Source organism: Herpailurus yagouaroundi, unplaced genomic scaffold (assembly GCF_014898765.1).
Source record: "Herpailurus yagouaroundi ecotype Mexico unplaced genomic scaffold, PumYag 29, whole genome shotgun sequence".
Classification (NCBI taxonomy): domain Eukaryota; kingdom Metazoa; phylum Chordata; class Mammalia; order Carnivora; family Felidae; genus Herpailurus; species Herpailurus yagouaroundi.
In genome coordinates, this window is record NW_024412377.1 from 115988511 (window position 1) to 116002589 (window position 14079).

Sequence of the window (14079 nt, forward strand, 5' to 3'; positions counted from 1 at the left end):
TCAGTCAAGTACAGCAGAATGCAGTCAGGAAATCTCAACACAAAGCATGGCCATAGTCAGAGGTTCTTAAGAAGCTCATCAGCCACGATTTCAGGATTGTTCTCTTTTTCTGTGTATTCAAGTAAATATTGAGCAACTGCCGCTTATGAGAACACTGACTTGGCTGTGCTAGACATGACAAAACTTATCCAATGGAAACAATTCACAGCACTGTAAATATGTATTTGGATGATAAAAATATTTTATTTTCATGAGAAAGGACTTGAAGGAAAGAAAGAAGCAACTCAACTATGGTAATCAAGGAAGGCTTTGTGAAAGGAAACCATCTTCAGAACACTGAACTAGTACAATTTGGGTAATTAGTGGACAAAACATATGCCTATTAGAGTATAATATTCCCACTATCAAAGAATATAAAGAGTCCTTTTCTAACACTGAGGAACATTTTCCAGGTTAGGGTTTTGTGGGATTTTGGTTTTGTTTTTGTTTTTGTGGTTTTTTGTTTTGTTTTGTTTTTTGGTAAATGAGAGGTGCATGCCTCTATAACAAGAACCTATTTTCCTCTGCAGAGTAACATGGAATGGGATGTAGGATTATTTTCCATACTTTCAACCTTAATTGTTTCGACTACATTTTCCTTTGGTTTATATTCCCCAAATCCTAACTAGTGGGTTATAGAAAGGGCACTTGAGTATTTTCCCTCATAACTGTTTACCTGTGACAAGTAATAGGCCATTTGGCCAGTTAATAGCCATTGGGCTGGATAGAGGCATCCTCCAAAAAGTGTAACCATTCTGGTCTAAATAGTTGCACTCTGAAAGCTAATTTAAGGAGCAATTAAGTTTTGAAAAAGAAGCCTGGCTTCGCTCCAGCTGTTCAATTAATTTATTTATTATGCCTCACTTTCTAACTCCACTAACATTAAAATAGGTTGATAATATCTTCAAACCACAAATATTTAAGTACTCTTCAATGCCAGGGAGAAGTTCATGCTTTCCTAGAGCTTTCAGTTCAAACTGAGTCTATACTCTAGAGCTAAACTGTTGACCAAGAAGCCAGTAGTCACATGTGGCTATTGAGTACTTAAAACATGGCTAGTACAACTGAAAAACTGAATTCTTAATCTAATTAAAATTAAAATCTGAGAATTGTCTCACCTACTGGAAACTTTTCTAAGTATGTTTGGAACAACTTGGATATCTATAGTACATATGTGAATCCTAATACATTAAGTCTATTTTACAAAGACTAAATAATTTCCAATGAAAACCACATCTATAATGAGTTGTGGGGGTATCTGGGTGGCTCAGTTGGTTAAGCATCCAACTTCGGCTCAGGTCATGATCTAACGGCTCATGAGTTTGAGCCTCGCATCAGGTTCTGTGTTAACACCTCAGAGCCAGGACCCCACTTCGGATTCTGGATCTCCCTCTCTCTCTGCCCTTCTCCCACTTGCACTCTATCTCACTCTCTCAAAAATAAATAAACATTAAAAAAAAATTAATGAGATATGAGGTAATTATAATATGGTGTAGTGGATCTCAAAGATTTAGTACAAAGAAAATTTATAATATCTAATTCTTATAAAGATAAAATGTTGAAATGATATTTGGGATATACTGATTACATATATGGCTCACGTTGTATTTCTAAAGTACAGGACTGCTGTAGAGCAATACTTTGCCAATAAAAGCTTAAACACGGAACAACTTAATAAACTCTACTGCATACACGCATTTTCTTTCTGTTCCCTTCTTTCTTCCCTTGTTTTCTTCTCCCTACTCCTTCTAACAATGATGTGCACTGGACTCTTAAGAGCTAGAAAGACTGCTGACCCAGGGCTTAGATGATTCAAGGCAATCTATGTCTTACTGGTTTAGAACTTAATAAAAGAAGAACAGGGCAATGACTCAGCAACTCCAACATATTAGGAACATCTTAGAAACTTAAGGGAAAGTGTCAAAGAGCTTTGCATTTCTGCAAGGACAGTATCAGGAGTCATTTTCTATTAAGTCTCAAAAAAAATGGTTTAAGGGGTTTTTAAAGTTTTAAAATCACAAAGTCCTGAAATATTACTAAAGGACAAAGTAATTACCTTATTCTAAATTACATTTATTTTATAAATATGACATATTAAATAAATAAAATGGAAAAGAGCTTTCAACAAAGTATTTTAACCATCACATAATGGACTCATTAAGTTATCATTATCTGTACTTCTAATGGTCATTCTCCAACTCCTACAGCACTGTGAGGGTACACAAAAAGAATGAGAAATGCCTTATTTATAAGTTTACATAGATTCATTGCTATTTGAAGGATATCAAGAAGTTAGTTTTTGTCCTGACTCAGTTTAATACAGAAATCGGTTGACTATTCCTGAGAACATATCATTTCATCAGTATTGGCAGAGACTGCTGGCTGATTCCCAGCTTCCTGGGCACACAGAAGAAGACTACTTTTCCGAGCTCCCTTACAGTTACATTCAATTAAGTTCTCAACAGTAGAATGTGAAAAGAGATGTATATGCCATTTCCTTGCCTGACCCATCAAAATCTTCCATATGTCCTTGTCCTCCTTCCTCTGCCTCCACTCTCTTCCGTTCTCTAGCTTGATGAAGAGAAGCATAAAGACCTCGTAAGCCATGTATCAAAGATTACAGATCTACATGATGGAAGAATCCTGGAATTCTAAGTAAATAGTTGAGAGGCAACCTACCTACTGGGAATACACTCCTTAGACAGTCAAGGTGGGCAAAAAAAAAAAGTAAATCTATCATAAGTCACTGAAGTTTTAGGGGTTAGCAACAGGTAGGGTCACCCTAATAGATATAGTCAGTGACCCAAAGAACAAAACACTTCCAAATATCTTGCTGTCACTATTGAGCAAGATAGCACCCCATCTCTCTTAATTCCATTTTTTCTCCACTCTCTTATACCACTCATGGTATATGGTTTGCAAAACCTGACTAGGTAGAAATGTAAACAGGTGTAGAGACACAAATATACCCAAGAGGCATATGAAAAGGCACTCAACATCACTAACCACCAGGTAAATATGAATTAAAACCACATTAATAGCTAGAATTAGTAATACTGGCAATACTAAGTGATAGTGAGGATGTTGAGCAAATGAAATAGTCTTAAAATGCTGGTGGCCACGTTAAATAGTACAACCACTTTAGAAAACTCTTTGGCTGTTTCTAATAAAGTTAAACACATACCTACTTTATGACCCAGCAATTCTACCCCTAGGAGAATTGAGTGCTTATGTACCAAAAGACTTGCACAATATTCATAGGCACTTTATTCATAAAAAATCGTGAACAATTGAAATGCCCATCAACAAGAAACTGGAAAAACAATTTGTAATGTATTCATATGACAGAATAAAAAAAATGAACAAACTAGTGATACACAAACCAACATGGATAAATTTCCCAGGTTTTACGTTGGACAAAAAGCCAGACACAAAACAGGGCAAGCTCTATGATTCCATTTATATCAAGTTCAAGAACAGGCAAATCTAACTATGGTAACAAAAATCAGAATAGTTATAACCTCTGGGCAGAAATTCAACTGGAAAGGGGCAAGAAGGTCATAGAAGTGATAGATATCTTGATTTGGGTGATGTTTAGAAATATATGCAGTAAAAATTTAAGCCATATACTTAAGATTTGTGTCTTTGATTATATGTAAATTTTGTTTCAAGTTCAAAAATTAAAAAGTTAACTTGTTTCAGAGCACACAATTATTAGTAAGTTGTTGAGCTGGGTTTGAACTTAGGTCAGTTTGAGTCTTTTCACTACAGTAGGGTTCATTTTCCTACCAAATTATATACACAGATGAGAAAACTACAAGGTCTCTTTAGAACTTTGTTTAAATAGGCAATCAGCATCACTCTATGTATTTTATATCTAATACCCACACTATGATAAACTGTACTTGTTTTGGTACTGCATTCTATATCAAATGGTGGTATTAACTTTGTGACACTATATCAACAATACTTCTGTTTCAGAATTGAAAAAAAATTACTGGAACCAAACTTTCTACAAACACAGATGACTGGTAACCCAGTAATATAATTCAGAAAAACAACAAACATTTTAAGATGAAACTGTCAGAACCTGCATTACATTTACCTGGCAAGAACACACTGGCTCATTACCACGTGTGAATTATCATGAATAAATCTTCAGTGGTGGAACATCTAAAGGATGATGAAAAAATGAAAAGATGAAGTATAAAGATGCCAGAACAGTCAATTAACAAGCATCACTCATGCCCATGTAATATTTATAAAGAGATTCAACCACTATAGCTGCAGATGTGATCTGACTTGTTTCTCAACTATACATTTAACACTGATAAAGCAGCTAGTGCAATACTAGAATAAGACTTGAACATCAAAATACAACTATACCAACATTTAGCTGATACTCTGCATTCTTACAGTCTTCAGACTGCCTCTGCTAAAAAACACTTTAATGCATGCATTGTGTGACTTCTTCATTGATTAGAGATGAACATGGAAAAAAAAACAGTTATTGTCTTATTTTTATATATAAGCAAACCAAGGCCTAAAGCAGATCACTGATAGCACTAGGCACCACATGTCAACAAATAAAGCCAATGTTAAGGTTATTCCAACTAGTTCTTTATTTTGAAGCATCATGCCTACCTTGCTATATAAGAAAGAGCTTCTCCTCCAACACATGTAAGCTTTTAAATAAAGTGTTTGGATTTCTGTTGAAAATGTTTTAATCCCCTACATTGTAATAACCCCCCTTCCAAAACGAAAACAAAAATCAAATTAAAATGGACATATCCAAGACTTTGGGATAATTAATAAGCTCATATATTCAGGAGAAGAAAAGGTGGTTTTGTCCCTGGAATAGTGAAAAAGAATCCCACAAACACATTAGACTCCAGCTCCAGAACACACTAAGTGATGGAGACAAAAAATCCTTTTACGAATTCTCACACTCAAAATACCCCACAGAAAAGTAAATTCCAATACCCCACTTTGATGATTTGAAAATTATTCCCTAAATTACAGCAAAACAATCAATCATTTAAAGGATTAAGGAATTTACCTGAATCTCCAGCCCCCAAACTTGAGGCCACATCATTTGCTCACTTCTATTTCAGCGTCTTGACATGAATTCCTCATGGCACTACCGTATATTCTCTAGAGTAGGAGTCTTAAATCTGCTGTTCTGAACCCTTTGGGTGGGGGGTATAAGTGGATTTGAGAGAGGCTGATAAGAGCCCTGAGATTTAATGTACAATTGGGCTCTGTAGATGTGATCCAGAAAGTTTAGGAATGCTAAAGGGAAAGTCTAAGGACAGCCTACAGTGCCATCCCACCTCCAGTGCACCCGTCGCCCATGCAGGCACCCTTCCGCTGCGGTTCAGCCCCCTGGGTCCCTTCAGGCCAACCTCCTACTCCACCCGAAGGCTCCCTTTGCCCCACGCCCTCGCTAGCTGTCATTTCCGGGCCTCGGAATGAGCTCTGCCAGGTCCTGGAAAGCGGAAGAACCACAGGTTGGGGCCGCACCTGGGAGCCGCCTCCAGAAGCCCGGACGCAGGCGGAAACTGCTTCGCAGCACCGGCAGCTTCACAGTGGCCACCGCCGCCTGCGTGCCCAGGCTCGGCTCTCTCCTGGTTGGATGCTGAGAGCTCCTTTCCTCAGGATCTCGGGGCACAATGCTGGGCTAATATTTACAAAAGATGTATTAGGCGCGCAGTTAGGCAAGGGGTGCGAAAGGGCAGGGAGCAGCGCGGGGCGTGGGGAGGGGGCAGGAGGGGATCATGCCGGTAGCAAGCAAGAGCAACGTCTGCCCACCACAGATAGCAGCCGCATGCTGGCGAACGACTGAAAAAGGACTCTCAGAACTTAAAGACTAGATAGGTACCCTATCTTCAACACATTTAAAAATCTGTGAAGAGCACACAAACCAACCAAAATGAAAAGCTGCCTTCTCCCAAATTAATCGGATAAATAAAGCCGTTAACTATGCAAAATGGGTAAGTGTAAAGTTATGGGCAGGGTTGGAAGAGTAAACGTCCCACCAAGGCATCTGCTCTATATAGAAAAGTTATCAATGCTGAAAAACGTAAATCAGAAAAGCCATAGCTACTCCACTTCAAGAACAGAGGGACAGATGAAGTAGGTAAGTTTACCCTAACTGTAATCAGGACCACTCTTCACCTTTATTTGCTACTGCATCACCATTATTCCCAAACTTTCACATTATGCTTCATATTCCACATTTTGAGCTTCCTACTTTGGTTTAGGCCAGAGCCTTTGGCTCATTAAAAATGCACAAGCCTCTAGGAAAGAAAAGCTAAGCTTTATTGTTCACATCCCAACCTATGCCTTCTCTAGAGAACAGGCTGTGATTGTTGAATTAAAGAGACACAAGGACTCCTGGGTGGCTCAGTCGGTTGGGCACCAAATTCAGCTCAGGTCATGATCTCACGGCTTCTAAGTTAGAGCCCTGCATTGTGCCCTGTTCTGACAGCTCAGAGCCTGGAGCCTGCTTCGGATTCTGAGTCCCTTTGTGACTCTGCCCCTCCCCCATTCATCCATTCATTCGTTCTCTCTCAAGAATAAAACATGTAAAAAAATTTAGAGAGACAGAAGAGCACTTAACCTGTAGGCCCTGCTGGGAAAGGTAGACATCGCTGTATCTGAGTAAAGCTAGCATTCAATAAACATACAACTTACAAACTGATCAAGGCTTAAGATTTCTGATGCCAAGCAGCAGAACTGGTGAATGTAAAAAAAAAGGAAAAAACAAAGATTTTCAGGTTAAATTCCTAAGTGAAGCAGAAAATTCACTATTAAGCAACATTTCAAAAAACAGAAGAGGGGTGCCTGGCTGGCTCAGTTGGAAGAGCACTGAAACTCTTGATCTCAGGGTTGTGGGTTTGAACCCATTCTGGGTGTACAGATTAAATAAATAAAAACTTGGGGCGCCTGGGTGGTTCAGTCGTTAAGCGTCCAACTTCAGCTCAGGTCATGATCTCACGGTTCATGAGTTCAAGCCCCGAGTCAGGGTCTGTGCTGACAGCTCAGAGCCTGGAGCCTGTTTCAGATTCTGTGCCTCCCTCTCTCTCTCTCTGAACCTCCCCTGTTCATGCTCTGTCTCTGTCTCAAAAAAAAATAAACGTTAAAAAAATTTTTAAAAAATAAATAAAAACTTAAAAAATAAGAAAAACAGGAAAATAAGATTGCGCTTGGAAATAAGAAATTGCTTTTAAAAATCAGAGGGTTAAAAAATAGTAAAAATTCTACCAGAACATAACAAGCCAAAAGACAAAAAACATGAGAGATAGGATATAGACAGAAGAAAGAAAACTTAGGAAAAATTATGAGACAATGTACAAAACACTTTCAGGTCCAGAAAAGAATGATCTGCTAAACACACCAACTACTAGCCAGAATTAAAAAGCCCACTCAAAAAATTTAGAAAACTCAGTATCTTTTGGAGTCAATACAGTAACCCAGAAAGGTAATGATATGGTGAAAAGAGCATGTTTCTTCTCCCAGAAAGAAAAAACAAAGACAAACCGAAGGGTAAAATTGCTCAAAGGTAAAACTGCTCAAAGAGACTATGATTCAAGTTTAAAGCAAATTAGTATGTGGAATGGTTTTGATCAATTTTCATTTGACCCTGACATTTAGAATTCTTCCTGGAAACACAACAGAGATCATAAAATTGGAAAAATACATTTAAAAAAAGGAAATCAAACTGTGTTAACTGGTCCATTCAGCAAACAATATTTTCCTCTGTTTTTCTTATTTTTTAAGTTTTTATTTATGTAAACCCTGCCTGTTGATTTCCAATTTTAGAACCAACCTTTAAATATAAAAGAGAAACTTTATGGTTATTAGAATAGAGTGGAAATGTTAACTCTGGAAATGTTTATGTACAGTTTGAAGTTGATACACTGTAAAAGCCCTAACAGAAGAGAAAGGGTGACTTTACCATCACCTCACAAAGTATACTTATAACTATATTAAAATTACCCAAGAAGTAAGACTGAGGTCAGTTAAATCTTTACCTATTATACAGAAAGCCAAGAGAAATTTCAGCTTGGTAAGATAAAAATAAAACATAAGATACCAACTACCAGAAATGGTGAAAGACCATTGAACATGGGATGTGGAATAGCAACCTGAAAGAAAGAGGCAGAATACTTCTTCCTATTATAAACTCTTCAATAGCATTTTATTTTCTAATCATACCTGTACCTGTTACTTTGATGTATTTTAAAGAAATCATTCAAATGTATACCTAGAAATGCAGAAAGTAATTGAACATGGGGACATTAACAGTGGGTTTGTAATGATACTGTAACTGGTACAATTTTATTTCCTTTTTTATACTGATTCAGTAATGCTATTATGGTAATTTGACAAATCACGCAAATTCAAAAATATTTTTAAAGCAATCAGGCCAGGTATGACCAAAAGCTCTTTCAAGAAACAGAAAAAAGGGGCGCCTGGGTGGCTCAATCGGTTGGGTGTCCAGATTCAGCCCAGGTCATGATCTCACGGTTTGTGGGTTCCAGTCCTGCATCAGGCTCTGTGATCCTGGAGCCTGCTTCAGATTCTGTGTCTCGCTCTCTCTGCCCCTCCCCTGCTTGCACACACTCTCTCTCTCAGAAATAAATAAAACATTTAAAAAAGAAACAAACAGGGGCGCCTGGGTGGTGCAGTCGGTTAAGCGTCCGACTTCAGCCAGGTCATGATCTCGCGGTCTGTGAGTTCGAGCCCCGCGTCAGGCTCTGGGCTGATGGCTCGGAGCCTGGAGCCTGTTTCCGATTCTGTGTCTCCCTCTCTCGCTGCCCCTCCCCCGTTCATGCTCTGTCTCTCTCTGTCCCAAAAATAAATAAATAAACGTTGAAAAAAAAATTTTTTTAAATAAAAAAATAAAAAAGAAACAAACAAAAAAGACAAATGGCCTGTAAATACCCTTTGTAAACAAAACAAACTGGAGGAGAAAATTAAGACACACAGGTACTATGAGTAATGACACCAATGCTTTCCTTAATTTAACCTTTCCCAGAAATGAGATTACACAGTACATGTTAAATATTTCCCATATTTTCATTACTTGAACTTCCCTTGAGTTGTCTGTTCTTTGTGCATTCCTCTAATGGTATTCCTACATATCCACATTATCATGAACTACTCACTGATAATCCATTGTAGTCACTGTAATCATTGTAATCATTGTAGTCGTATTTTTCTTTGTTGTTTACTCGTTAAATAAGCAACTCATCCTTTTGTGCACAAATCCTTTGGGATTTCTGACTTCTGAGTTTTAACTCAACTCTCATCCCCAATTCAAAGCTTTCATACTTAACTGTATTTTTTGTAGTTCTAACTTTTAGTAATGCACATGGAACTGATATTGAATATGGCATGGGGTAGGTATCTAACTAATCCTAAAAACATGTGTTAAACAGACCTTCTCTTTTCATGTGTGATGCCTTCATTATAAACCAAATTCATGTAACAAGATATATGTTGAGGACATGTTGCTTTGGATATTTTAAGTTAATGATAACAAACATTTGTAATGGTTAATTTTTTGTCTCCCTAATTCTTACTTGTTCCATGTCTTAATGTTTTGGTTCATTTACTTAATGATTTATTAAGAACTACTTACATTCTAGACATATTTAAGATATATATTAGTAAATGAAAAAAAGATTCTTTCCCTCATTATTCTTAAAATATCAAAAAATTAATTGTGGCAAAAGTGAACAGTATTGTTTTTTGTTGATATAGTTTGATTTCAAATAATGATTTTCACTATTACATTTGTGTATGAATGTATATCATACATTAATATTTAATTTATGTAATACCTTGTTCACTTCATTGATTTTATAAGGCTCAAAATTTCAAAATACAGGAGAACTCTGATATGCAACAAAGAAAAATTTTAAATGCTGTTAGAAAACTAAGGGGGCAAAGTGTTTCATCCTTTATTTTCAAGGAAAGTCTGTATAGAATAAAAACAAACATTTGTTACGTCATTGTGTACAGAGTTCACATTGCATTTAACAATTTTCATCACATATGTGATGACCTAAAGTCAAAATCACCTTAAAAGGCTTATGTCTTTCACTGTCTGTTACATGAAAATCATGTTACCATATTTCAGTGACACACTATTGCTTTAAAGGCTCCTTTTTAAGCAAAAAAAGGAGACTCAGTTTCTAAACAAAAGTTTGTCATAAATCCTACTGCTTGTTTTAGGATCAATAAACACCACACTAAGACTATGTATTTAGACATGAAACATGTTTAAAACCCCTGAAGAATACACTAGAAATAAGCAAGACATTCAGAACGCTTTAATCTTTCCAGTTAACACCATTTATAGCAGTAACTGCAATGTTGTTAATTTTTAGTATTTCACATAACTAATCAGCAAGAATTTTTTTTTAAGGGTAGGAATAAGAACAGAAGGACAGAGATACTAGAGTGTCAGGTTTTGCACTTCTGTTAAACTCAAAAATCAAAACTATTTTCTTCTCTGCATCAAAACTGTACCACAAACTTGAAGGATGTTTTAGCTTTAATCCCATGACTCATCGTCTACTGGATTGGGAGCTTGTGAAGAAGAAAACCCTGCTGTGTTCAAAGTATTCTTGCCCTGGTAATTCTTTAAAAAGAAACAAAGAAAGAAAGAAAGAAAGATTTAATTTTATGATCTCTCTCAAATTACATTCCCAGACTCAGAGAAGGTACTCAAGCTTCCCACCATGTTTTCCCCAAAAATATAAAAGACTGGATTCTCACTAAATTTAATCCATTTGATAAAGGCCCATATGAGCCTGGGTAGTCTAAATTACACAAAATATTTCAAGAAAATCTTTCTTTAATCAGTAGTTTTGGCAGATGGAAAAACTGAAAGCTACCTTAATAAATAAGCATAAATATTTAATGGTTAGTGCATTCACTGTTGCTGTATAAAAGTGGTGCTGCCTATAAACAGACACATCAAAAAGGACATGCAACTCACTATCTCTAGTATTCTGTCTTACTTAATAATACTTTCAGAACTCTAAAAATAAGGAATTCTTACAGGAAATTCAGAAGAATCCAAAGGAGAACTGTAAATGCCAGCAAATTTGAGAAAGGAGGGATGTTTGAGCGTGAATTGAAAGGTTATATTATTCCTCACTTTTAAGACCAAAAATATATACATACATAAAACTTTAAGAAATATTAAACTTTTCAGTATAAAAAATGACAAGATAATTATTAAATGTTATTGTTACTTCACAATATTAACTACAACATTCACAAAGAGTAACTGGAAGCCAAGTTCTAAATTTTTCCCTCAACTAACCTTTCTAGTATCAACTGATGCAAATACATTTCCTCTTGCACTACCACTGAAGCCAGGAACATATGTACTAAAGGCAATTTCTTCCAACCATGCAGGAACATCCTGTTGAGCCTAAAAAAAGAAATTATTAACTTCATATTCAATATGCATCTAGTCTCAAAGATTACAGCAGTTTACTTTTCCTCAATATACATAGATATACAAGGTCTACTTTCAATGATAGAATAATATCCATTCAGTTTTAAACATTTAAAACTTACATCTGACAGTACTTTCACTAAAGGCTGTGCCAAATGGTTATCTGATTCAGGATCAAAAAAGGAAATAGCTCTGCCAGTATTTCCACAACGACCAGTACGTCCAATTCGATGAACATATTCATCAATGGTAGAAGGAAGATCAAAATTGATAACATGTTGAACATTTTCAATATCCAGCCCCCTGGCAGCTACTGAAGTAGCAACAAGAACTGGGCACTTTCCACAGCGAAAATCTCCCAGAGCTTGCTCTCTCTCTCTCTGTTCTCGGTCACTAGAAATCAAAGAAAGCATGTGTCAGGACAGCTCTTAAAAAATTATTACAGTGGGGGTGTCTAGGTGTCTGAGTCGGTTAAGTGTTTGACTCTGGATTTCTGCTCAGGTCATGATCTCACGGTTCATGATTTTGAGCCCCACATCAGGCTCTGCACTGACAGTACAGAGCCTGCTTGGGATTCTCTCTCCCCTCCTCTCTCCCTGGCCCTTTCCTGCTCACATGTGCTCTCTCTCTGTAAAATTAATAAACATTAAAAAAATTACTACAAAGAACCATTCAAGTTCAACATGTTTTCAATAACAGTAAAAATAGCAGCAATAGGGGTGCCTGGGTGGCGCAGTCGGTTAAGCGTCCGACTTCAGCCAGGTCACGATCTCGCGGTCCGTGAGTTCGAGCCCTGCGTCAGGCTCTGGGCTGATGGCTCGGAGCCTGGAGCCTGTTTCCGATTCTGTGTCTCCCTCTCTCTCTGCTCCTCCCCCGTTCATGCTCTGTCTCTCTCTGTCCCAAAAAAAATAAATAAACGTTGAAAAAAAAAAATAGCAGCAATCAACATTGCTATCTACTTCTTACATACCAGGTATTATACTAATTTTTTTCAAGCCATCATTTTATTTAATTCTCACAGTAATACTTTGAGGGTGGAACAATTATCCTCATTTGCACATGAAGTAAGGTAACAAAGGTAGTACAGAGTGCTACAACACAAATTTAGGTCAGACAAACAAACATCAGGGTATCTGAGCGGCTCAGTCAGTTAAGCATCTGACTTCAGCTCAGGTCATGATCTCACATTTCTTGAGTCTGAGCTCCACATTGGACTCTCTGCTGTCAATGTGGAGCCTGCTTTGGAACCTCTGTCCTCCTCCCTCTCTGTCCCTCCCCCACTTGTGCGCTCTCTCTCTCAAAAAATAAACTTTAAAAAAAAATTTTAACAAGTGTGACAAACATTAAATCCCACCCATTAATCTTGTACTTGTCTTGACAATACACAACTATTTGATTAGAATGTTTTCTCAAAAAAATTGTTTAAGTATAATCTCAGAATTCTGTATATTCATTAGTATTTCAGATCCATGAGTAAAGTGTCAATGAAGTTGTGCTCATATGACATTTTTTTTTAAATTTTTTTTTCAACGTTTATTTATTTTTGGGACAGAGAGAGACAGAGCATGAACGGGGGAGGGGCAGAGAGAGAGGGAGACACAGAATCAGAAACAGGCTCCAGGCTCTGAGCCATCAGCCCAGAGCCTGACGCGGGGCTCGAACTCCCGGACCGCGAGATCATGACCTGGCTGAAGTCGGACGCTTAACCGACTGCGCCACCCAGGCGCCCCTCATATGACATTTTTATGCACTTCGATAAAAAATTTCAACCAAGAGAAAGATTGGAATCAGCAGAAGAGAAAAACTTATTGAGATCTCTTGAGAAGTTACCACTCCTCATGATGAGGAGTCCAAGACAAACCTTTAACTCACCCATCCCCACCTCTTAGTTCTTATAAAAACTTAAAATGACTAACAGTTTAGATCTTGAGAATTCTGAATCTTAGGATTATGTCATGTCAGTTACATGCACTGCTATTTCTTAGCAAATGACAAATACAAGTGTCACCTCCCTACTATGAAATCGTATTAATCTACTCACCCATGAATACTTGTTGTTGATATTTTTTCTTGACAAAGGAAAGTAGCAATAAAATCTGCTTTTTTCTTAGTCTCAACAAAAACCATAGTTCTTTCATCACCTACAAGACAATGAAACAGTGATAAACACAGAAACTATAAAATTAGGAAAAGGAAAAAAAAGCCAGGAGGTATTAGTAGGAAATAGTCTCATCCATCACTGTATTCCCAAGACCAAGACCAGGCCTGGTAGGTAACAGCAGCCCAAATATTTCCTGAATGAATGAATGTCAAAGATAAAGTATCAGAACTGTTTCCTACTTTAGGGACTAAAAAAATGAGCTTGACCTTTGCCCTCCCAGGCCAACACCAAAAACCTGACTAGGGGCAAGATAAATGGTATCTACCTGCCAACTCTTAGCAGTTCCAAATTCATCTCAGGACCTTCATTTCCCACTCATTAAATTAATGCCTTTGTTCCTTACCTCCCGAGATAATCCAATCTTGCATTCTGCCTTGATTGCCCAAACTATTTATAA

General features: G+C 37.2%; 1 protein-coding gene across 8 annotated transcripts in view; it reads right to left on the minus strand.

The window, feature by feature from the left end:
• Nucleotides 1-9986: 9986 nt before the first annotated feature.
• The window catches only part of DDX4 (DEAD-box helicase 4), an 85570-nt gene continuing 81477 nt past the window's right edge, over nt 9987-14079 (minus strand). For all 8 annotated transcript variants that reach the window (XM_040453092.1, XM_040453098.1, XM_040453068.1 and 5 more), the window contains 4 exons: nt 13563-13662; nt 11644-11914; nt 11384-11494; nt 9987-10693 (listed from right to left, as the gene is read on the minus strand). In XM_040453092.1, coding sequence (XP_040309026.1) covers nt 10607-10693; nt 11384-11494; nt 11644-11914; nt 13563-13662 — 569 coding nt within the window. In that variant the 3' untranslated portion in view covers nt 9987-10606. The remainder of the gene's footprint in view (nt 10694-11383; nt 11495-11643; nt 11915-13562; nt 13663-14079) is intronic.